This window comes from Microtus ochrogaster, chromosome 18 (genome assembly GCF_000317375.1).
Source record: "Microtus ochrogaster isolate Prairie Vole_2 chromosome 18, MicOch1.0, whole genome shotgun sequence".
Classification (NCBI taxonomy): domain Eukaryota; kingdom Metazoa; phylum Chordata; class Mammalia; order Rodentia; family Cricetidae; genus Microtus; species Microtus ochrogaster.
The window spans coordinates 37,506,480-37,531,559 of NC_022020.1; the positions used below are offsets into that span (position 1 = coordinate 37,506,480).

At 40.0% G+C, this 25,080-nt stretch overlaps 1 protein-coding gene across 1 annotated transcript in view; it reads left to right on the forward strand.

Moving 5' to 3' along the window:
- Hsd17b4 (hydroxysteroid 17-beta dehydrogenase 4) overlaps positions 1 to 25,080 on the forward strand; it is a 79,085-nt gene that overhangs the window by 30,602 nt on the left and 23,403 nt on the right. The window contains exons 5-16 of the mRNA XM_005356090.2: positions 1,177 to 1,198; positions 1,290 to 1,336; positions 3,220 to 3,304; positions 5,037 to 5,224; positions 10,522 to 10,613; positions 14,129 to 14,153; positions 15,952 to 16,080; positions 17,369 to 17,469; positions 20,305 to 20,541; positions 21,909 to 21,960; positions 23,275 to 23,346; positions 24,423 to 24,526. Coding sequence (XP_005356147.1) covers positions 1,177 to 1,198; positions 1,290 to 1,336; positions 3,220 to 3,304; positions 5,037 to 5,224; positions 10,522 to 10,613; positions 14,129 to 14,153; positions 15,952 to 16,080; positions 17,369 to 17,469; positions 20,305 to 20,541; positions 21,909 to 21,960; positions 23,275 to 23,346; positions 24,423 to 24,526 — 1,154 coding nt within the window. The remainder of the gene's footprint in view (positions 1 to 1,176; positions 1,199 to 1,289; positions 1,337 to 3,219; positions 3,305 to 5,036; positions 5,225 to 10,521; positions 10,614 to 14,128; positions 14,154 to 15,951; positions 16,081 to 17,368; positions 17,470 to 20,304; positions 20,542 to 21,908; positions 21,961 to 23,274; positions 23,347 to 24,422; positions 24,527 to 25,080) is intronic.

Here is a 25,080-nt window from a genome sequence, read left to right on the forward strand (position 1 = left end):
TTCTTTTTGGTTTTTCGAGACAGGGTTTCTCTTTGGAGCCTGTTCTGGAACTAGCTCGTGTAGACCAGGCTGGCCTTGAGCTCATAGAGATCCGCCTGCCTCTGCCTCCTGAGTGCTGGGATTAAAGGTGTGCGCCACCACCACTCATGGGGAGGCATTTTCTTAATTGAGGCTTCCATCTCTCAGATTTAGTTTGTGTCAAGTTGACATAAAACTACCCAGCGCAATCAGGCTCTTCATTTTAGAAGTGTACTGTTGGTCCTTCCTCTCTTTCTGGAACCTCCTCCTGGTTAACCCCGCACATTCTCACTAAAATGAATGGGTCGCTAAAGGGAAGGGAAACTGTGTTTCCAGTCTGGACGACACTTCCTTTTGTCACTTGAGTGTGCCCCTCCCTTGTGGGGTTTAACACACTTCTTGTTCTAGTTTGGTTAGGTCGAATCATAAGAGCCATGGTCAGGTGCTATTTGACAGGGACACAAACCGCAGAGTGAAGGCAGAGGATGGCTGCAAAAGCTTTCCTTGCTTTGGATAGTGAACTTATGAAGACATCAAATAGAGCATTAGTTTCTGACTTCAGTGGTTTTCTTTTCTTCTCTTTTTTTTGGGGGGTGGGGGTGGATTTTTTTTTTTTTTGAGACAAGGTCTCTTGTAGTACAGGCTATCCTCAGACTTGCTGTGTAGCCGAGGCTGGCTTTCATCTCAAGAGCCTCTGGCCCTCACCTCTCAAGTGGTTGGATTGCAGGCCTGAATCCTGGTGCTTGCTTCAGTGACTTCCTGAACTTTTGATATTTTCTCTGTTCAGGAGCAAGGACAGAACTGTTACCTTTCTGAGTGGGCTTGAAGTTAAGTGCAAGATGGCTTATATTGATTCTGAGTCCTCAGAACTCAAGAGGTGTAGCCAGCCCTCTGAGTGAAAAGGATTTTGGTAGAAGAAAGGAAATATAGATACTTATGCCTGACAGGAAGGTACGACGTGATGATTGTGTTGTTTGCAGTTAGTCATTTTGGCTATCGCTATGAAATTTTGTTTTGGCAGCATTCTTGTTGTGTTTAGTTTTTCTTGGGGGGGATAGGCTTTAAAAATCAGTTTTTAAAATAAATGTGAGTTGTAAGCAGGTGCAAATTAATATGATTGCTTTCGTTTATGTAACTTTGACCTTTCTTATATTGTAGATATTGTGGTCAACAATGCTGGGTGAGTTTTTAATCTTCATTTTACACACCATTGTATTCATCACTGTATATTTTTCCTTTTACTCTGACCATACATATTATCAATATTTTAGAATCCTGAGGGACCGTTCCTTCTCCAGGATAAGTGATGAAGACTGGGGTAAGCTGTTTCTCATGCTTCTGTGGAACGGAACTATACATTGTCTTTTTAATATTTAATGTGTTTATGTAGTTAAGGAAATACTTGCCATTTGCTGCTGTTAATATAAATGAATTTACTCTATTGACAATGATTTTTATAGTTAGAAGTATCATATTTTTAAACATTTGTTGAAAAATAGGTAAGTCATTTGCAGAAGTTACGGAAAACAGTTTTGTTTCTTGCAATGTTTCTCCTTTTCTCTCCCTAAGAGGCTGTCAACAATTTTTTTTTGTATGTTTTATATAGCTGTCCTCTTGCCCCCCAGGAGTAGAGCAGGATTTAGAAGAGCCCAGGGCACTACAAATTAAAATCAAAGATGTTAGGAGAGTAGAACAAAACCTACACGCTTATCTGAAGTTTCTAATAAATACGAAATATTTTTCATTTTCCTTCCCCGTGTTGCCAAGGTTGAGTTGATACAATGGTGAAATCACATTTGTAGTTTATTTTTCTTCTGTTCCTGTTTGTGGTAGTTTTCATCAGCCATCACAGGTAAACAAATCGGTGGTGGGACAGTGGCTGGCTTAGCAGCTAAGCTGGGGTGATCCCATCATTGCTAAGAGTTCAGCTTCTGGCCCTTGAACTTTTGGAAGAGGCATGGATGGTATCCTTGTGACCCAGAATTAAGCAAAGGAAAGCTTTTAGTCCCTTTTCCTTGGGACAGTTTGGAAAGGAAAGCTGAGAAAGAGAAGATTGGCTAGCATGTGGGGCTTTGCCGTCTAACTGAAGAGATTCCACCCCACTCAGTCCCCCAACCCGTCACCCCCTTTTCTAGTCTTGGTTTTGCATTTACCTTCCCTTTCATCTGTATTTGTATAAAAACATTTTTTGGGGTTCCAGAGTGAACCCAAATAGGTAAGAATGGTCAAAACCAAGACAACACTCAATCTAGAGTTGTTTCTCTAAAGTGTTCCCAAATGGTTGGTTTACTGGATTTAAGTCGTTGAAAGTAGACCCCTCTAACTCATTTGAAAATCATGACAAAAATAGAGATAACAGTGAGTATTTTATAAATGTTCCCCGATGATGAGCAGTGTGGTCTAACTATGTTTTGTTATTTTTTGTACAAGTTATATATGTAAAATTTATGGGTATTATTTATTTAGATATTTGCTTTTAGTGCACGTATATTAGTTCATGTGAATTTGTGGCATTTATATGCCAGAGATAATGCTGGATTATCATCTTCAGAAATGCCACCTACCTCCTTTGAGCCAGGGCCTCTCATTGGTCTGGAGCGCATCGTTAGGCTAGACTGGCTGGGTAGGAAGGCCCAGGACCTTCTTCGCCTCCCTCCACTGGAACTACACACATTTACCCCCATGTCTAACTTCTCCCATGACTTCTGGGACTCTCACTCAGGGTCTCGTACATATGTGACAACACTTTGCCAGCTGAGCTGAATCCCTACACATGCTTACTTAGGGGAGGGTAGTCAGAATTTGCTTTGGTAAGTTTGTGTTGCCTGGTACACATTCAGGTAGAGATGTAAAAAAAAACCAACTGAACTGTCTCCCTGCCCATGCAGGTTATAGTAACAAATTTTTATCTTGAATGGTCATTAATTAAGTATAGCATTATGCGTAGATATATACAAGGATTACAATAATTTTATAAGTTATAGGAAAAGCTCATAGGTATGGGTATGAATTACAGATTGGTTATATATAATTTTGACAAAAGCAAAAGTGGTTATCTGAATATGACAGTAGGTGGCTATAAATGCTAGATATAAAATGATATGTTTGTGTAAATGTGTACAAGCCTAATATGTTTATATAAGCTCATTCTAAGGCATACTTAACTTTTGACAAAATATATAGAAAATAATTTCCTTTTAGATATAATTCATAGAGTTCATTTGCGGGGCTCCTTCCAAGTGACCCGGGCAGCGTGGGATCATATGAAGAAACAGAAATATGGAAGGTAAAGTTATCTGAAGTCACCAGAGAGGACTGGAGGTGTTTGCACCAAGTGCTATTTTTTTTTTATTTTTTTATTTTTTTTTAAATTTTTTTTTGGTTTTTCGAGACAGGGTTTCTCTGTGGCTTTGGAGCCTGTCCTAGAACTAGCTCTGTAGACCAGGCTGGTCTCGAACTCACAGAGATCCGCCTGCCTCTGCCTCCCGAGTGCTGGGATTAAAGGTGTGCGCCACCATCGCCCGGCACACCAAGTGCTCTTAAATAGTTGTCTGGTCCTGGGGCAAGTATTCTCACACACGTGCAGGCTCTAAAGTGCTGGACAGTGCACACTAGGTCTGTGTTTTTCTTTTACCATGTGCTCTTTAGTTTTAATACATTTCCCATGAGTCTTTATTACTTTTGTTGTGTGACACTACTTTTGGGGATATGAATTGTGAATCAATGTCTATTCATCCCAGATAGAGAGCCAACAATAGACCAGAAGTACAGAAACCACCAGAGTTCAGCTCAGCAAAACAAAACAAAATAAGGAGTATGGGTGATGGGCCACTAAGAGGAGCATAAATGTGTCACCAAAACAACACCTTAGCATGGTGACAGCTCACAAAAGCTGGATTTCAGGAGCTCACTGAACAGCCTGCAGGATGTTCAACAGGTTGGGGAGTGACATTCCAGGTGTCTCAGTGGATTTGAGCCTCTTCCAGTCAGCTCAGCTAGGTTGTCTTTTAGCAACTGTCTTTACTACTTCTATACCCTTGGGGAGAGAAAGGTTAGTGAATCTTGTTGGTTTCAGAGACTTCCTGAAGTTGTTGAGTAGTTTACTTAATGAGCTTCCCAGCATCATGGCAACATGGAATGCTTTTTTACCTCTCCTCAGAACATCCTGTTATTTCACCTCCGTAATCATCGTGTGACTTAATGTGCTTCCTTTCAAGATGGAAGATGTTTAGTTTTGTAGGAAACTGCACACAACAATAATAGAAAGCTGTGTAGACACTGAAGATTTGCTCTTAACCACAATGTTATTTGTTGTGTCCAGTAACCAGTTAGACAGAGATGAGCTGCCATGTCTTCTGTGCTAGCACACCATGGGTTAGACTTTGTGAACTCTTGGCAACAGGACTCCCGTGTATTCCTGCTTACGTATAACTCGATGTGGGTCCATTTGTACTGTCTACTCTGATGTCAGGCTCAGCCCTGCAATTTAGGCTTCAGACACTTATAGGAGCAGTTGGTATTAATGCTAAATTTTTCTGAGACCTCTGTTTTATCATGATCTTGACAGTTCTGAAAGTAAATGGTGTGATTTATTTTATATGTTCTAAGTTGAGTGAGTGTGGGTTAGGTTATAAGATGGCGTTTAGAATTATTCAGAAACTGAGCAGACAAGTGATGAGAATTACAAGTGTATTATTTCTTGCTAAAATTGTAATTTAATGTTGCTAATTTATATTTGTAAATATTTTTGGTTTTTATAGATAATATATAAACATTGCTATATTTAAATTCACTTGGCTCCCACCAGAGATCCTTTCTATGCACTTAAATCCTGTAGTTGAGTTTTGAAGCATCACATTTATATCAACAGTACTGTAACTATAGGAATCACAGCTGTGAGAAGTGAAGGATGGTTTGTAGAGTTGCCTTTGACAGACTCCACAGCATCAGGAATGAGGTCGGGTGTCAGTGTTAGCAAACCACGGGAGAGATGATGCTGAGGGGTTGCTTTCTTTTAGGATCATCATGACTTCCTCAGCTTCTGGCATATATGGCAACTTTGGCCAGGCAAATTATAGTGCTGCAAAGCTGGGCATTCTGGGCCTCTGCAACACTCTGGCAATTGAAGGCAGGAAGAGCAACATTCACTGTAACACCATTGCCCCCAATGCGGGATCCCGGATGACACAGACTGTGATGCCGGAAGGTGAGTGTGCTCAGGGTCTGCACTTGTGTCACACGGGTGTGCAGTAAGCTTGGCAAAAGGATCTGATTTTCTGAATATTTAAAGAAAATTTCCAATTTCAAAAGCATTTTGTGTAATCTATGACTACTGTTGAAAAATTTAGAGTACAGTGGAAAGTATGAAAAGTGACCATTAATTTCCTCGTAGAAATGAACCTTCCTCCTTTTTCTCTGTGTTGTTAGGTGGACATCTATATATATTTTTGTAGACAGTGTAATACACAAATAAATCACAAGGAGTCTTATTTTTTCTTATAAATGCCTAGACTTAGTTTGGCTTGTTTCTTGCCAGCTTTTTTCTTTTTAATTTGTTTTTATTGAGCTATACATTTATCTCCGCCCCCTCCTATACTTTCTTTTTCCATTCTACCCTCTCCTGGGACCTACACATTCCCAATTTACTCAGGAGATCTTGTCTTTTTCTCCTTCCTATGGAGATCCATGTAGATCTTAGGGTCCTCTTTGTTGTCTAGGGTTTTAGACTATAGGTTGGTTTTTTTCCTTTGCTTTATGTCTACAAGCCACATATGAATGAGTACATATTATATTTGTCTTTCTGGGTCTGGGTTACCTCACTCAATATGATGTTTTCTAGATCCATCCATTTGCCTGCAAATTTCATGGTGTCATTTTTTTTTATTGCTGTGTAGTGCTCCATTGTGTAAATGTACCACATTTTCTTTATCCATTCTTTGGTTGAGGGGCATTTAGGTTGTTTTCAGGTTCTGGCTATGACAAATAATGCTGCTATGAACATAGTTGAGCACATGTCCTTGTGGTATTATTGAGCATCCTTTGGGTATATACCCAAAGGTGGTATTGCTGGGTCTTGAGGTAGATTGTTTTCTAATTTTCTGAGAAATCACAATACTGATATCCAAAGGTGCTATACCAGTTTGCACTCTCACCAGCAATGCAGGAGTGTTCCCTTCACCCCACATCCTCTCCAGTATAAGCTGTCATCAGTGTTTTTTATCTTGGCCTCTTGCCAGCTTTTCTTAAATTATTCCATCTACCTGTTGCCTCTGGGCATTTTCCTTTTCTTCTGTGTATCTTACTTTCAATCTTACTCCCTGGCTGAGTGTCTGGGTGTCTGAGTGGATGGATGGATGGGTGGCTGGTCCCTAGTATCCTCCCCTTCTTGTTCTCTTCTCACTCCTTTCTTCTTGATCCTCCTTTTTCTCCTATTTATTCTCTCTGCCTGCCAGCTCCACCTGTCCTTTCTTTGTCCAGCTATTGGCCGCTTAGCTGTTTGTTAGATCAATCAGGTGTTTTAGAGAGGCAAAAAAAAAAAAAAAAATCACAGCTTCACAGAGTTAAACAAATACAACATAAAGGAATGCAACACATCTTTGCATCATTAAACAAATGTTTCATAGCATAAACCAATGTAAAACATCTTAAAATAATATTCTACAACAAGGTATGTTCATTCTATCTGTCTGTCTGTCTGTCTTTTACATCCTGGCCACAGTTTTCCAACTCTGCTCTCCTCCCAGTCCCCCATCTCCCCTCTACCTTTACCACCATCCACTCCTCCATTTCTATTCGGAAAAGGGCAGACCTCCCGTAGATATCAACAAAACATGGCATATCAAACTGTAGTAAGACTAAGTACCTCACCTTGTATTAAGGCTGGGCAAGATGACCCAGTATGAGGAATAGGGTCCCAAAAGCCATGCGAGAGTCAGAGAAAGCCCCTGCTCCCACTACTAGGAGTCCCACAAGAAGACCAAGCTACACTCCTGTCACCTACATGCAGAGGGTCTGTCCCATGCAAGCTCTCTGTTGTTGTCCAGTCTTTGTGGGCTACTATGAGCCCAGGTTAGTTGATTCTGTGGGTTTTCCTGTAATGTCCTTGACTCCTCTTCCTTATACAATCCTTCCTCCCTCTCTTCAGGATTCCCTGAACTCAGCCTAGTGTTTGACTGTGGGTCTCTGCATCTGTATCTATCAGTTACTGGATGAAGGCTGTCTGATGACTATTGGGCTAGGTACCAATCTATGACTATGGCAGAATATCATTAGGCATCATTACATTGACATTTTTTTTTTTTATAGTCATGTTTGCTTCTATCCTGAGTCTCTGGGCCATCCAGCCTCTGGATCCTGGCTCTCCAGGCAGTGTCAAGGGTGGGTTCACTCACATGGCATGGGTTTCAGGCTGGACCAGTCATTGATTAGACACTCCCACAACCTCTGTGTCACCCTTATCCCTGCAAATCCCATAGGCAGGACAGACTATATGTCAAAGGTTATGTGACTGGGTTGGTGTCCCAGTCCTTCCATTGGCAGCCTTGCCTGATCACAGGAGGTGGCCAGTTTAGGCTGTGTATCCCCTTTTGCTAAGAGTCCTAGCTGGGATCACCCTTGTATGTTCCTGGGAGTTTCCATTGTACCCTGGAATGACCCCCCTTTCTATTCAACTCTTGCAGTACTCTCCCCTCCCCCACCTGATCCCCCATGTTCCTATCCCTGCCTGCCCCCAGTCCACCACAAAATCTCTTCTGTTTCCCCTTTCCAGGGAGATCTGAATGTCCCCCTTGAGCCTCCTTGTTACCTAGCTTCTCTTGTTCTTTGGATTGTAGCTTGCTTATCCTTTACAGCTAATATCCACTTATAAGTAAGTACACACCATGTTTGTCTTTCTGGGTATGGGTTACCTCACTCAGGATGAATTTTTTCTAGTTCTATCCATTTGCCTTCAAATTTCATGATGCCGTAGTTTTTAACAGCTGACTAATACTCCATTGTGTAAATACACCATATTTTCATATTTTCTTTATCCATTCTTCAGTTGAGGGACATCTAGGTTGTTTCTTTGTCTGGCTGTTATGAAAAACACCTCTATGAACATAGTGAAGTAAGTGCCTTGTTGTATAATTAAGCATTGTTTGGGTATATGCCCAAGAATGGTATAGCTGGGTCTTTTTATTTTTATTTTTTTATTTTTCCATTCAATTATTTACACTTCCTTCCCTCCTCCCAATCCCCTCCCACTCCCACACCCCCTCCTCCCTCTCCCACCCTGCTTGAGAGAGGGCAGGGAACCCTGCCCTGTGGGAAGTCCAAGGCTCTCCCCACTACATCCAGGCCCAGAGAGCTGTGCATCCATATAGACTAGGGTTCCAAAAAGCCAAAACATGCTGTAAAAACAAGTCCCGGTGCCTTTATCAATGGCTTCTCAGTCAGCTCCCATTGTCAGCCACAATCAGAGAGTCCGGTATGATCACATGCTCATTCAGACCCGGTCCTATCTGGGTCTTGAGGTAGATCGGTTCTCAATTTTCTGAAAAACCACTATATTGATTTTCAAGTGGCTATACAAATTTGTATTCCTCCCATCAATGGAGGAGTGTTCCCTTTGCTCCATATCCTCTCCAGCATGAGCTGTCACTTATAATTTTGGTCCTTGCCATTCTGATAGGCATAAGAAGGAACCTCAGAGTTGTTTTGATTTGTATTTCCCCGATCGCTAAGGATGCTGAACATTCCTTTAAATGTTAAAACATTTCTTTAAACATTTTTTTTTAGCCATTTGGGATTCTTCTGTTGAGAATTCTCTGTTTAGATCTATACCCCATTTTTAAAGTTAGATTATTTGATTTGTTGATGTCTAGTTTCTCGAGTTCTTTACATTTTTTGGAGACCAGCTCTCTGACAGATGTGGGGATGGTGAAGATCTTTTTCCATTCTGTAGGCTCCTGTTTTGCTCTATTGACAATGTTCTTTCCCTTACAGAAGCTTTTCAGTTTCATGAGGTCCCATTTATTAATTGTCCATCTTAGTATCTGCACTATTTGTGTTCTGTTTAGGAAATTGTCTCCTATTCCAATGCCTTCAAGGATTTTTCCCACTTTCTCTTCTATGGGGTTCAGTGTATCTGGATTTATGTTGAGGTCTTTGATCCATTTGGGCTTAAGTTTTGTGCAGGGTGATGGGTATGGATCTATTTGTATTCTTCCACATGCCGACATCCAGTTATGCCAGCACCATTTGTTGAAAATGTTTTCTTCACTTGATCTTAGCCAAAAGGCTGGGAAGTGATGAAGATGCTTTCTTTCATTCTCTATAAATTTGGCTTCTTTGTCAAAAATTAAGTATCCATAGGTGTGTAGATTTACGTCTGAGTCTTCAATTTGATTCCATTGATCCACCCAATTGTTTTTATGCCAGTACTGTGAGGTTTTTATTATTATAGCCTTGTAGTAAAGCTTGAAATCTGGGATGGTGATACCCCGGGAAGTTCCTTCATTGTACAGGATTGTTGTAGCTATCTTGGGTTTTTTGATTTTTTCCATGTGAATTTGAGTATTGTTCTTTCAAAGTTTTTAAAGAATTGTGTTGGGATTTTAATTGGGATTGTGTTGAATTTGTAGATTGCTTTTTGTAGGATGGCCATTTTTACTGTTAATCCTACTGGTCATAAGCTTGGGAGATCTTTCCATCTTCTGATGTCTTGTCCAATTTCTTTCTTCAAAGACTTGAAGTTTTTGTCATACAGGTCTTTTACTTGGTTAAAGTTACACCAAAATATTTTTTTTTTTGATTTTTCGAGACAGGGTTTCTCTGTAGCTTTTGGTTCCTGTCCTGGAACTAGCTCTTGTAGACCAGGCTGGCTCGAACTCACAGAGATCCGCCTGCCTCTGCCTCCCGAGTGCTGGGATTAAAGGCGTGCGCCACCACCGCCCGGCACACCAAAATATTTTATATTATTTGTAGCTATTATGAAGGGCATTGTTTTTCTGATTTCTCAGCCTGTTTATTGTTTGCATATAGGAGGGCTACTAATTTTTTTGTGTGTGTTTGTTAATCTTATATCCAGTCACTTCACTAAAGGTGTTTATCAGCTATAGGAGTTCCCTTGTAGAATTTTTGGGATCCCTTATATATACTCTCATATCATGTGCAAGTAGCAAATGGTTGACTTCTTCCTTTCTAGTTTGTAACCCTTTGATCTCCTTTGAGAGTGAGTGGTACCTAAGATTGTCCATTTTTGTTTTATTTTTATCAACAGTGCTTGCCTGTTGAAAGGCACACATTATGCGTGTGATTGGAGAAACTTGAGAGTATGTTAGGTTTTTCTCAGTTGGGATGAAAAATCTCTAAAAGCTTTTAAACTTAGATGAATTATCTACATAAAATTTTATCATATTTGTTTTAAAAGTCTGATTATTTTATATAATATTTTCAGAAAGTAAAATGATGTATGAAACCTGTTTGTACTCTTGCTTATTGATGTTTTTGTATTTATTTCAGACATTGTTGAAGCCCTGAAGCCAGATTATGTGGCTCCTCTGGTCCTTTGGCTTTGCCATGAGAGCTGTGAGGAAAATGGTGGCTTATTTGAGGTACTGTGAAACTTTGTATTTCTTCTAAAGCCTCGTTTATGTAATTAAATTTTAAAAAGACTGTATATTAGTATTTCCCAAATGCTTACATCTAGAAAAAAATCTGTTGTAGTTGTAACACTTGGCTTGTCACATATTGTGTATATGTTGTTAAGGAACAACTGGCAAGCTGGGAAAGGTGGTATGTACTATTACTCTGTTATCCAGCACTCTGGAGGCCGAGGCAGGAGGATACGAGTTTGTGTTCTACTGGAACTACATAGCAAGACCTTGTTTTACACGGGCAAGTGTGGATCCATTGTTTTATAAAATGACATTATCATTACAAACTCTTTTTCAAAGCTGTTCATTTTTAATATTTTTTCCTAGTTGCAATGTGGCTGATTTGATGTGTTTAGTAAAATATAGAAAATCTCATTGATTTAAGAAGACGAATGATAAATGATAAAACAGATGTTTAGAGTCAGCTAGGCCAGGATTTGAACATTCGGCCTAGCACTCGCTGGCTCGCAGGGTTGTGGTGTAAATTAACCCTGCAGAATTTAGTCTTCTTGGGGTTTTCGTGAAAACTGCACACCATTTAAAACCCTTGGCATGAGAGCCTAGTGTTTCCTTCCTCCAATTTAGTTATTGATGTTTGAGTGTAACAGAGCAGTAAATACAGCTTGTTTATTTAGCGTTCAGCAGTAAGCTCTTCTAGTTTTCCCTATTCTGTAGCTCTCCGTGGATATTGTCAAAATAAAAATGATGCACAGTCCACCATTTGTTGGAACCATTTGTGCTGCTGCAGACTGGATTTAGAGCTTTGTAGAAGGCAAGGGTCGGTCAGCATCTCAGCTCTCTTATGTTTATATTTTTATTTTTAGACAGGGTCTCACCTAGGCTGACCTTTAACTTAGTACTTACCCCAGGTTGGCCTTGAACTTGAGCTCTTCCTGTCCCAGCTGCTCAGGTAGGTAGGATTATAGTGTGCACCAGCAGACCCAGCTAATTTACATATTTTTATATCCATTTGTGATTGATCTCCTTATTTTAGCCAAGGCATTCTATATTAGACCTCCCTCTACCCTAACAGTAATGAACCCATAGTATATAGACTATAGAATTAAAAATGCTTCTTAGGAGCATAAGAACCTGCCTAGGTTTGAACTAATATATTATTAGCCAATTTCATTTGAATTAAAAGCTGATGAATGAATTAAGGAGGAAAGGTCTCATATATTTGAGTGCAGTTATATACATCCACCTTTCTAATTATACCTAACTAAGTGTAAATTACAGAAATTAGATGTAGAAGGAACTTTGCACTCTTAATTTTACAGAATAGAAAAATTTAATGATATTGAGCCACTTAAAATTTGAAATTGGATCTGATCTCTTTCTAACTAGCTAGGAATCAAAATATTAGTTATTTCCTTATAATTACATTATTATTAACTACACAAAATAATATATCATCTGTGCGGAAATCTTAAATACATAAGAATGTGAATAGGAGAGAATAAAAACCATGCATTATTACTGTCCTGAGAACTGCTATGAATTTTCCAATATCTCCTTCCAGTCTTCTATTTGATATACATTTTACATAGACTGTTCTTTCAGATGGGATATTTTATATAAATCTTCATCTCTGTACTCATATGGCTGAGATCATGCATGCATATAAAAATTTATGTTGTTACTTTCTTTTACTATGTGCGGACTTTTTTTTAATGAGTAACGTTTGATGTATACAATTGAAAAATATACTAGGAAATATATGAAATAATCTGAGTTTAAACTTGAAGGTATGCTTTGCTCAGATCTGATGGATTCCTGGAGTTGCTGGTGGGAGATGAGATTGGTTCAGCTGGTGCAGATATTTTGGCCCCTGTAGTTTGTTACTTCACTCACAATATGGCTAAAGGTGATGTTGTTACCAAATTGCTCAAGTCAGGTTAGGTGGTCTGAAGTTAGAAAAGCTTACACTTGAACACCTTCCAAATATCTAAAGGGCAACCAGAGGAAAGGGTTAGTAAGATTCTAATGATATAGAAGTACACTTGGCAAGCGCAGCAAGTCAGGCCAACAGAGAAAGAGCAAAGAGCCAGCTGTTCTGAGAAGGGCTCATAGTGTTTGCTGAGATGGACCATGGAAACTGTGTTTTGCCCAGAATGACTTGAACCTTGAGCAGGAAATATGTGCTGTCTTAGCAGAGGAAAATAACCATCTTTTGTTATGTTGGCTTTGATTTTGATGTCAGCTAAGGTGATTCCATGTGGTTCCAAATTTAGAATGAATGTTTAGGAGGAAATATCTAGCCATATTGTTTACTTTAAAGCTTTGGGTCAGTCAGAAGAGTGCTCTGTGCTGGCATGCTTTTAGGTAGCCAGTGACAGAATGTTTGAGGATTGTTCATTGAAAGGCTGATGTTTGAAAGTTTTAAGTTGCCTTCTTGAAAATTTGTTTATTTCTCCAATTCCCCATCCATTGCCTTTGCCTGTGGTCAAAACTGAAGCTGATCAATCCACTATTAATTGGATATATTATAAAAGATGTGAGCATATTGTCCTAGTTAGGGTTTTTACTGTGAAGAGACACCATGACCATGGCAACTCTTATAAAGGAAAACACATAATTGGGACTGGTTTACAGTTTCAGAGGTTTAGTCCATTATCATCATGGCAGAAAACCTGCCTGCATTCAGGCAGACATGGTGCTGGAGAGATAGCTGATGTACATCTTGATCTTCAGGCAGCAAAAGGAGACTGTGTGCCACACTGGGTGTAGCTTGAGCATATAGGACTTCAAACCGTGGGACTGGAGAGATGGCTCAGAGGTTAAGAGCACTCACTGGCTGCTTTTCCAGAGGTTCTGATTTCAATTCCCAGCAACCACATGGTTGCTCACAACCATCTATAATGAGATCTGGTGCCCTCTTCTGGCCTTCAGGCAGAACACTATATACATAATAAATGAACAAATCTCAAAAAAAAAAAAGGACCTCAAAACCCACACCTACAATAATATACTTTCACAAACAAGGTCACACCTCCTAATAGTGCCACTCCCTATGGGTCAAGAATTCAAACACATGAGTCTATGGGACTCATACCTATTCAAATCACCATACATAGCAAAGGTAAAAGGTGATGAGAAGTCTTAATGTTGGATCTAGCTCCATTAAGGTGTCTGCTACTAATGTGTTTCTTCTGTTATGTGTGAGGAATTCCAGTAAGTTCTAGCCAATAGTAGTGTGTGAAGGTATGAGTTTCTTTAATCAGATACTTGTCCCCCTTAAGGTTTACTGGAATGACTTCTAATATAATGCAGAAATTGGAATGTGGTCCCTTGCCTTATCTCAGCCTCTTACATCCCCACCCACAGCATTGCTTGCTGCAGGCTTCTGCTTTGATGGAGCCGGGGGTTTGTGCAGAGCTATCATTGTCATCTAGCATCCTAGTATTAATCATAATCAAAACAGTCTCTTAATGATTTATATTAGATGATATTTTTCCCCTTCTTTTTGTTAGGTTGGAGCAGGCTGGATTGGAAAATGTAAGTCTCTGTTGTGTTTTTGCTTGTGATAATTCTTTTTCATTTTATAACCTACTTATACTCAGACTAGAATACTGTTCCAGCTAAAGGTACTAAAACATGGGAATTATTCTGCCAGCCTCTTGTGCTTTTAAGGACCTGTCTGCTATCCCTATAGGTAGCACTGGGTTTACCTTACTCTCTTCAGATACTGTAGTTCCTTTTTGTTGACATTATCACACATGCTTCCTGCTGTTTAATCAGAACAGTGATTTGGCCTGTCTGAAAAGTGGGAGGAGCCTGTTCTAGATGGGTAAGCAGATCTCCCAATTCTCTCATGTAATTCACTTCTTTTTAGAATGGAAGATGTCAGGAGCAAGTAAGAGCACAGGGGAGAGCTTTCAGGGACAGAAGGTGCAGCTGATGTGTGGGAATTATTTCCCCCACAGGAAAATCATTTGGCTTCACCCTTGATACTTTCTTTCTTAAACCTTCTAAGTTTCAATTAGAGTAGTTACTTTATAGTGTTAAAAAATGTGAAAACTTGCCAGGCATGATGGCGCACTCCTTTCCCCCAGCACTTGGGAGGCAGAGGCAGGTGGATCTGGTCTACAGAGTAAGTTCCAGGATAGCCAGGGCTACATGGAGAAACATTGTCTTGAAAAACAAAGCAAAACAAAACAAAAAAGTGGAAAATTCAAAATCTCAGCTTGCTTTTACTTGTTTGCTGATATCATAATTAATCATAGAATTATTTAGAAGATTGGTATCAGTGAAGGACATTTTCACATATTATAGAGGATATCTAAATATCTACATATAGGTATGTATGTGTGTATATATATGCATTAATAACTTCCATCCGTTAACCATAAAGTAACTTATATTTCTTAAGCATTTGGTTATCTTAACAGCATTTAAATAACATTTAAAACAGCAAGGTAAGGGTTGCAGTAACAGCTACACTACATATAGACCCTTTTTACAGGAGGGAAAAACTCTAGAAACTGGTGTCGTTTTCTTTCCTTTAAGATGTTGTACACTGAGTGGTCACCGGTGTCCACCATCATGTTCAAATGTTATAGTAGTTAGTTACTGCTATGGAATGTTTAAAACAGAAAACAGTGTTAAATTTCTCAAGAGAACTCAAGAGCAGTAGGACTTCTTGTGACCCTGCAAGGTTCTGCTGAGGCTGTGGGAATGGAGGGCGAGCCAAGGACGGTTGGAGGGGAGTTGTCGGTAGCTGTGGACTCCAGGATCTGTAGCGGGAACCTGTTTGCTGTCACTCTGGTTCTCAGTGTGCAGCAGCAGCAGGCCTTGTCTTGCCAGTCTTCATCCACAAACAAGGAAAGTGGAGTGTCTTGTGCTAAGTGATCTGCCGTCGGTGTGACTGCGTGGAACTGTGTCTCCAGGTTCAGCTGGAGACAATGCTATTAGCAGTTCCTGACAGAATTAGAGAAGTTTCTCTTCAGTTTCAGATATTTCTTTTTTCTTTAAATTTAAATTTAATTTTGTGCTATTTAACTTAGCATGCAAAGTGGTAGGTCTTACTACAGCATCTCCATCCATTTATGTTCTTATGCTTTGTGCCTGTCCGTGTCCCTCTGTCCTTCAGCTGCAGATCTTTCTCTAAAAACCTGACATTTCTGCTAACGGGCCTTTAAAGAAAAATATCTTCTAAGGGTTTTGGTAGAGCTCGTCAGAAGCCAGCATGACTTTCCTTTAGGATTTTCCTTTTTCTTGAAGATGGCTCTCAAGTGTCTTATGTTGTGTCCTTCAAGCTATGTGCACAGTCTCTTAGTTTTGTTTCCATAACTAGTGCGCTGGGAGCGGACCCTCGGAGCCACTGTTAGGCAGAGGAATCAGCCCATGACTCCCGAGGCAGTGAGGGACAACTGGGAGAAGATCTGTGACTTCAGCAATGCCAGCAAGCCGCGGACCATTCAAGGTACAGTCCCAAGTTCTTTGGTCTTCTTGGCCAGGAAGGAGAGGCAACAAGTTGTCTTTTCCGTATGCAGTTCATCTGTTTTGACTGTGCCGAAGCAGATACTTCGGTGTTGGGAACATATGTGGTTTCTGCTCCACTAGGTGCTAGAGTCTTCATAGGCAGTTTGTTCAGTGCTTCTTAGTCCTGTGTGTTTGGTTGGTGTGTTTCCGGTAGATGGATGGCTGTGGGTGTGTACTTATTTTTGCTTCATGTACTTTCTTCCCAGATGGTGGTTGGCTTTGGAGTCTTCCATTTTCTTGCCATATGCTCTTTTTAATTTTTACATATATTTTTAAGTGTGTGTGTGTGTGTGTGTGTGTGTGTGTGTGTACATTAGTACAGGTGCCTTTGGAGCTGAGAAGAGGGCATCAGATGTCATGGAGCTGGCGTTCTAGGTTGTGAACTGCTCATGTGGGTGCTGGGAACTGAACTTGGGTCCTCTGTAAGAGCAGTATGCACTCTTATCCTCAGAGCCATCTCTCCAGCCTTTGGCCACGTGTTCGTAATCTGATGCAGTTTTCTCTGTTGCCCTAGAAGTTCTGGTTCTTTTGCTTAGGCTTAGCTCTCTCCTTTAGTTATAGGAGTGGTTCAGCTCATCGTCTTTGCTATTCTCTCTTTCTCCCACCCCCGCCTCCTTTTGTCACCTATACCTAATTTTAGGACTTCTTTGGAAAAATTCAGACCCCCAAATGCTCAGCAGGGTAGTCCCATATATTCTTGTGTTAGCTGACCTACCATGTGAACATCTAATGTAACTCTTCTTCCTGCTTTTGTTTCAGATGTACGACTTACTAACTGCATGTCTTACTAACTACATGTGAAGTGAGGCAGGGACCATTTTCCATGTATTTATTTTTTGTGGAGCTGAGGGTAGAACCCAGGATCTTGGACATGCTTGGCAGTCACTGTACCACCGAGTACAATCCAGTTCATGTGGAGTCTTTTTAAAAACATATCTTAAATTAATTCTTTGAAAAGTTCATATATGTGTACAATGTGTTTTGATCATGTATACCCCACACCACCCTCTAACTGCTCCCATATCCACCTTCTGTGCTCTCACTTCATATCCTCTTTTTTGTTGTTGTTGTTTTAGTAACCCATTTAGTTCAGTATCATGGGTGTGGGGCCATCCACTGGAATGGGATCATCTGTGGAAGGGTATTGTGGGTGTTTTCTTGCATATTGCAGTTTTCTTTATTCAGATTTTACAGCAAAACTCTATCTTTTCTTATCTTTTTTATTGTAGAATCAACGAGTAACATACTTGAAGTTTTACATAAAGTAGATTCAGAAGGAGTCTCACAAAACCACACAAGTCATGCGGTATCTGCAGCCACATCAGGATTTGTAAGTAGGGGAAATGCCTGAAGCCCACCTACAGACTCATCCTCCCCCTTCCTCCTTTTAGCCTTTCTTTTGGAGATGGTCACTCTGTCATTTGTCATGGAGAAAATCAGTTGTGTGTCCTCAGAAACCGTTTATTATTGTTTGGAATAAGACTAAGTTTAGCACATAAGGAATTCATGGTGACCACATGAGCATGTGGTTTGAAGTCAGTTCTGAAGCTGTCCAGATAACTCTTTTCGTCTTTTCCACCTTTCCTCTGAGATTCTTCTGGGCTTGACCATGCTTTTTGCTTTGATGGAAGTCTGTCTTGAGAGGAGAGGAGGGAATTTGGATATTGTTTCCCAAAGCTCTTCTTGGTGTATGAGCTGGGATAGGAGAGTGGAAGGTATCAGCTCAGCTTCTGTCCTGGGTGTTTCTATGTGATAAGTATAGGAACTGGAAGCTTTTCTCTGTTTTCAGGTAGTTTTGCATGTAATTTTTTATAGTCTTTCTTTGGGGTTGAGATGAATTAAGTTAGTTGCCCAGTTGATGTGTTAGCTAGTTTGTTGTAGGAGACTGCTCTTTCATGTTCCAGCTTCCCAGACTCAAATAATCACACAGAAACTATATTAATTACAACACTGCTTGACCAGTGTTTATATTACTTTTGCTGTCTCCTTAAAAACTTTGTTTTCTTTTTTAATCTATTTTTTAGAACTGTCTATAGTCTTTCTTTTCTCTCCCAAGCCTGTGTACATTTATTCAACACCGTGACTCATTCAGCAGTCTTATTCATATGAATCTGTCTTTACTGTGTGTCTGTAATCATTTTCTGACCAGGAACACTTTTTTTTTTTTGATGCTAAGCATGTGGATAGGACCAACTCTGTGTCCCTGCCTGCTTACTTTCTCCAGTCCAACATGGCAGAGGTGTGTACACTGCCTCTGCAAGTCATGCTTACTGCCCCAACTCCAGGGACGCAGCAGGTCTATATTGCCATTAAGCAACTAGTACCATGTTGCTCACTGACCCCATTTAAGTGCTTCATAGCAGTACCTCCCTGTAGGTCCAGAGCCTTTTGAAAGCTGTTTGTGCCACCAGCATGAGCCAGGAAGCCTTTTCTTAAAGAAGCAGCACCTCTGCTGTGGCCAGCAAACAGAGCTTGTCTGAAAAAAAAAAATGTCACTACCGAGAAGCTGTGCTTAACTCTGTTCTTTTGTGTCTAGAATTCTTTCCCAAGCTCTCTCAGTTTTTGTGTGTCTATAGTTGTCCCCCGATGGTGCCACTTTGTAGCAGGAGATTGCTCTTTCCTTTCCTGGCCACCCAGGCCTGAGTCACACAGTAACTATATTAATTACAACAGTGCTTAGCCAGTAGCTTAGATGTATTTCTAGCTAGTTCTTACATCTTAAATTAGCCCATTTCCATCATTATTTTATATTTTAACATAAGGGTCATGGTTTGTTACCTCTTGCTTCTTGGGCAGCTACATCGCATCTTTCTGAATACACCTACTGTCTTTATATATCTCTGTTCTGATTTCCTGCCTGGCTTTACTTTGTTAAGCCATTGCTGATAAAAAACAACACATATACATAAGGATATCCCACATCACTAGCCGACATCCTCCTTGCTATTTGAAAAGCAACCCAGGGAGATAGTGGATGGAAGAGAGAGAAAGCCGTTACCTCTAGTGCTGATGAAAGGTATTATGTGTGGTGCTCCTGTCAGTCAGCCACGACTTGGGATCTAGTGTTCAATAATTCCAAAACTTTTTAACAAAATTATTCTTTAAGACATTAATTGAAAAAGTAAATAAGTGGCTTATTGTAAACTATGCCCTAAATGTAGATAGAATGAACACATACAAGCTGAACATTAAAACATAACTTTCTTTTTGCTGTTTTCCTTTAGTTTGACAAGTGTCTTTTTTCTTGAACATTAGTAACCCTCTTAAAGTCATAATTTTTATAAGTTTTTGGAAAAGGATCTTTATTTTAATGGTTCTTTTCCATTTTTTCATTTTGTTCACTAGGCGAGATCTTTTAAGGGAAAGCATTGATAAACTGTATTACAAAATATTGACATAGTTGTTAGCCAGATGCTTCATTGTGTGAGGGACAGAATATGAGGAGGGTTCTAGGTCTCTCTCTGAGATATTTGTCAGTTTACTGTTCACTGGATGTAATGTCAGGTCAGGAAATGTAAATATATATAAATAGATATATGTATAATTTATGTAATATATATAGTTTTATTTTTATTATATGTAAAACATATAAGAAAGCTAATTTTTATTATATATATGTATGTATATGTATTTATCCTTTTTAGCCTATAGGTCCTTCACATAGATATTATGACTTCCATGTTAGTGTTTTTATGGGTTTCCTGAGTGTGTAAAGAAGTGCGTCTCTGTGTCTGTTTCTTGGGCTTTTCCTTCTGTTTGTTTTGTCCTAGTTCATGTGTTAGTTTTTGTTTTATTTTCTTATATTATATTTTACTTTATTACTATTTTGTAGAAGCCAGTATTCTAACAAGAGACAAAAGGGGTGGATCAGATGAGGGGGGGTGGGAGGAACTGGGAGGAGTAGAGGGAGAGGAAACCAATCAGGGTATATTATGTGAGGAAAAAAAGATCTATTTTCGTTAAAAGGAAACAAAAAGAAGTGTCCTAGATGAGAAAGAAATCATCTATTACAGATTGATCTGGTATTTTGTGACCCAGGAAGCTGTGGTTTTTAGTTAGAAATCTGATTTTGAGCCTGAGAGTGTTGCTACCTTATAGTTATGATTTGAAGTCGGGGCCATGGATGCTAATGTGGAGGGCAATAGTTTTCCTGTTTTTCTCTTAGGCTGCTGCTATTGGCCATCAGCTTCCTTCATTCTCCTCTTCATATTCGGAACTGGAGAGTATTATGTATGCCCTTGGTGTAGGAGCTTCTGTCAAGAATCCGGAGGATTTGAAGTTTGTGTATGAAGGAAGTGCTGACTTCTCCTGTTTGCCCACTTTTGCCGTTATTATTGCTCAGAGGTTATTGATGAATGGAGGGCTAGCACAGATTCCTGGGCTGTCAATCGAGTTTTCAAAGGTATGTCTACTAAGAAACTTTTATTTGTACTGCTTCTTTAAATGTTAGTGATAAATATCTCATACTATATTATTAGTGAACATTACATCCATGCAATTTATACATAATATGAATACATACATATACACTTATGTATATATGAAGATTATATAAACTATCTCTATTAAACTAAAATTGACCTTGGTGGTTGGCTTAGTATAATGATAATGATTTAGAATATCTTTTGATTTTTCTTTTCATGAATAAAAGAGGGGAGAGTTAATTTAAAATTCTAAGAAGAAAATACTTATATATAGACCTGCAATCCTGGAATAATGTTAATCCTCTCTCTGCCGTTTACTTACTACTGTAATTGTAAGTAGCTGCTCTAGGCTTTGGCTTCTTCATCCATAGAGTGGACAGGCAAATTTCACTTCACAACAGTGATGAAGGAGAACACCCACTAATTTCCTGGGGGAAGGATCTCTAGCACAAACAGGCCCCAGGGCAGCATGATAAAAGACCGGAAACCTGTGCTGGTCACTTTGCTTTCTTAATCGCTCTCCCATGTTACATGCTGAATCAGGTAAGATGTTTACCTTCTATGACAGCCATATGGAAATTTGCTTCTCAGCTTTCCTAGCTTTGGATTTCAAGATAGTGTGACACAGTGCGAAGGCACTCACTCCAGCTCCATTCTCTTCCTTCTGTGTTTGGGGGAAGCCTAGAAAGCTGTCCTGCTCTAGTAGGTGCAGGTGCTTGGATGTGGGAAGCCTGGAGAGCGGTCCTGCTGGTGGTGGTGCAGGCGCTTGGATGTGGAGACTCCACTCAGATTTACTTGCGTGTGATGCTCTGCTGTGCTGAGCTCACATTGCTTTTTCCTTGCAGTGTGCTTGGTTGTACTCTGAGACACACAGAGGGACTGTTGCTCATTGTGCCTTTGGATATGCTTGTAAGGTTTATCTATGTGTTTTAGTTGAGTCATCTCTGCTTGGTTTGTGTGACTTGACGCTACCAGCCCAGGCTCACTGGTTCATTTTTACTGAGTGGATACTTACCGAATGCCCAATATGATCTAGGCACTATTATAAGTCCTTGGCGCAGAGCCTGATTGAGTGGCTCCATTGGTAGAGCCAGTAATGATTCCTGGATTCGAAGGACGCAGATTTATCTTTTCTCCTCCAAAAGATCTGTTTGTCTTTATGCTGTCATACTAATTATTTCTACATTGCATGATTAAGAAGTAAACACCTTACTGAGATAGATGACCCAGGACGAATACTGACGTGGTGTGTGGATAGTAAAATGTCATCTGTGCTTAGCAGTACCCATGGGTAGACACTGGTACAAGAAAGTTTGCTAATAAGATTGCATTTGTTGTAACATAGGTTCTTCATGGGGAGCAATACTTGGAGTTGTATAAACCGCTTCCTCGATCAGGTGAGTTTATGTGAACTAATTGCCTAATACTATGCTTTAATTTTCCGATTAACCTCCCAAGCCAATCTATTGTCTTAAACTAGCATAGCCCAACCCAACAAGATGTCAGAAGCATCCATGTAACCTGAGAGTAGATAAAGTTAACCAGTACTTATACTGATCTCTAATTGTCTTCCACTAACAGTAAAATTATTTAGTACTATCAGTTTGTCTGTAGTGACATATGTACCATTATGACTGTGTATCAGTTATGGTTCCTGTGGTTGTTTATCTTAAGATTAATTTGCATAAACAAACAATGTTGAAAGATGTAGCTTTTGTAATTTTTCCCTATTCCCTTGGAAGAGAAGAAAACTAAACCTATCTAATAACTTTTTTTCTTTTCTCGGTAATACTTTGGATATTCACCAAAGCTTATCTGTCTGTCTATCTGTCCAACCGTGTGTTTGTTCCATCTGTCCATCTGTTCCTCCCATCCATCCGTCTGTTTGTCCCCTCTGTCTATCTATCCATCCTTTTTTTGAGATAAGGCCTGTCATGTCCTAGGGTGACCTTCAGTTTTTTCCTTAGCAGAAGATAACCTTGAACTGCTGAAGTTAAAAATGTACCTGTCTCTGTACATTCAAGAATTAACATGGATTTGCTGCCTGTGGTGGGTTCAAGTGGTGTGGTCGGGGCTGGGTGTTAGTCCAGTTGTGGAGGAAAGAGAAAAGCAGGTCTCAAATAACTGACTTTTTTCCTTGGCAGTTTCACACTTGTAAACAATACTTTCTCACTCCCTCCTTCTTCCACCCTGTCCATCTGCTTCTTTCCACAAGTCTTGTGGTGTCCCCCCCCCCACATTGGTTTTTATCTTTTGTGTTTCCTATTGTTTTGGTACCCGCTGAGTTTAATCAGTTAAACGAGGACTCAAAAAAAAAAAAAGGTTTGGAGAAGAAAATTTAGGTAGTGTTTCACAAAAGCGATAGAGATTTGTGAAGGAATGGAGGAAGTGGAGTTGTGCTTACCCAGGATTGAGAGGCCAGTTGGACCTTGCAAGAGGTGTCACTGTCATTGGAAATGATTATTAAAACATAACATCAGAAATATTAATGTCTCACAATTTTACATCAGAAATTTAGTAATTATTAAGTTTAGTGATTTATATGTTCTGTATTTTATGTTTTGTATAAACAATTATACTTTTTTAGTGGAAAGTTAGGGGAAAATATTTAAAACCATAATTTTTTAAGCTTTGCTGAAGTAAGTGGAAACTGTGGTGAATTCCTTCATGTCTTAATTATTTATCATGTGATTATTTATCTTTAATTTTAGGAGAATTAAGATGTGAAACAGTTGTTGCTGACATCCTGGATAAAGGATCGGGCGTAGTGATTGTTATGGACGGTAACTCATCTGCAATTGTTATAATAACATCATTAGAGTGATAGGCTTTGCAGGTAGCACACTTTACCACAGAGATCGATTCAGTTTGTGTTCATTTTATAATGTGTAAGAGATCAAAGTAAGCATTTTAAACTTTCATAGGGTTTTTAAGAAAAATAAGGGAGGAGGCTGAGTAGATTGGATCTAAAGCTAGGGCAGGTGGAACATGTCACTGGGTTGAAACAATGTAACTAAGCACAGAAGTGAGAAGTGTGTTCCTGTTCAAGTCACAGGGAGAGTTACACCTACTGCAGTAGGGTTGACGCAGCTGGGCTGGGCTATTGATGCTCTTTTCAGTGTTAGCTGTTTGGAACTCGATTAGTGTAGATTGCAGTTGGGTTTCTAGACTGCATTTAAGGCTGTTGAACTCATGGCATAAGCACTGTAACTACATTTTATCTGAGTAGAACTCTCAGCTCTGCCTGATGTGTTGTTTCTGAGGGAAATACTGGGGACCATGCCAGTGCTCCCTGACTTACCATGGGGTTGCACCCCAGTAAACACATTGGAAGTTGAACTATCTTAGGTAAAAATGCATGGAAAGCCACGAATAATGATCTCAGCACTCAGTTGGCTGAGGCAGGAGGAACCTTCTTTGTATTGGGCACCCTAGGGATAGAGTGGTTAACAGAACCAGCATGATGGCATCCCCGGGGCCATCCTATAGCCTCATTCCTGCCCTGTCTCTTTAAGACCCATGTTCTCTCTCAGTGCTTTGACAGTATTTCAGGGTTTGAGTGTGGTAGCTTGGATTTTCTCGAGGAATTGTTTGAAATATTAGTGGCAGATAAAACTTGAGATCTAGGTGGTAGTTGGGCGATGTAAGCGATAAGCCCATGGTTCACAAAGGAAGGCTGGGTAGCGTTCTCTGCCGCCAGAGACTGAAGATGAGAAAACTACAGTACAGCTTAGCAAACCCCATGCTCACTGTAGATGCTGACCTTTGCACTGGCCGTGTTTTATTCTTTTAGCTCTTAAAGGAAGTGTTAAGCCTATCTTCATTAACTACTTCTTTTTTCCTTTTTCTTCTTTTTTAGTCCATTCTTATTCTGGGAAGGAGCTCATATGTTATAATCAGTTCTCAATCTTTGTTGTTGGCTCTGGGGGCTTTGGTGGAAAACGGACATCAGAAAAACTCAAAGTAAGAATTTTTTTGAGGTATAATATTTGTACATTTTTATGGGGCATATAACAACTCAGTATATGTGTTCAAAATATAAGTCAGAAAACAGCATTGGCATGTCCCGGAACCTATTCTCGATATATGCTGCTTGACCTTCCGCTGTCCTGCTGCCCTGGTCCGCACTGGCTGGTTCAGGCTGCTGCACTCCTTCCCACTACCCGTTTCTTATCTAGTGACCACTGTTGTCTTTCCATTTTTAATCATGTGTTTGTGTGTGGGTCTATGCAGGTGTCTGGGGAAAGCAGAGGCATCAGACTGCTGGTGACTTGTGGGAACCGAACTTGAGTCCCCTGCAAGAGTATAAACTCCATCTGCTGAGCTCTCTCTCCAGCCCCACACCCTTTTTGTTTTTGCTTTTTTTTTTTTTTCTCAGATGAAGCAGAGCAGGTTGCTTTAAACTGGTAGCCATCTTCCTGCCTCAGCTTCCTGGGGTGCCAGGGTGGTAGGAGTGAGCCTCTGGGCTCAGCTTTCTTCACTCTCCTCTAAGGCTGACTTACTAGTGAGCCTCTGGG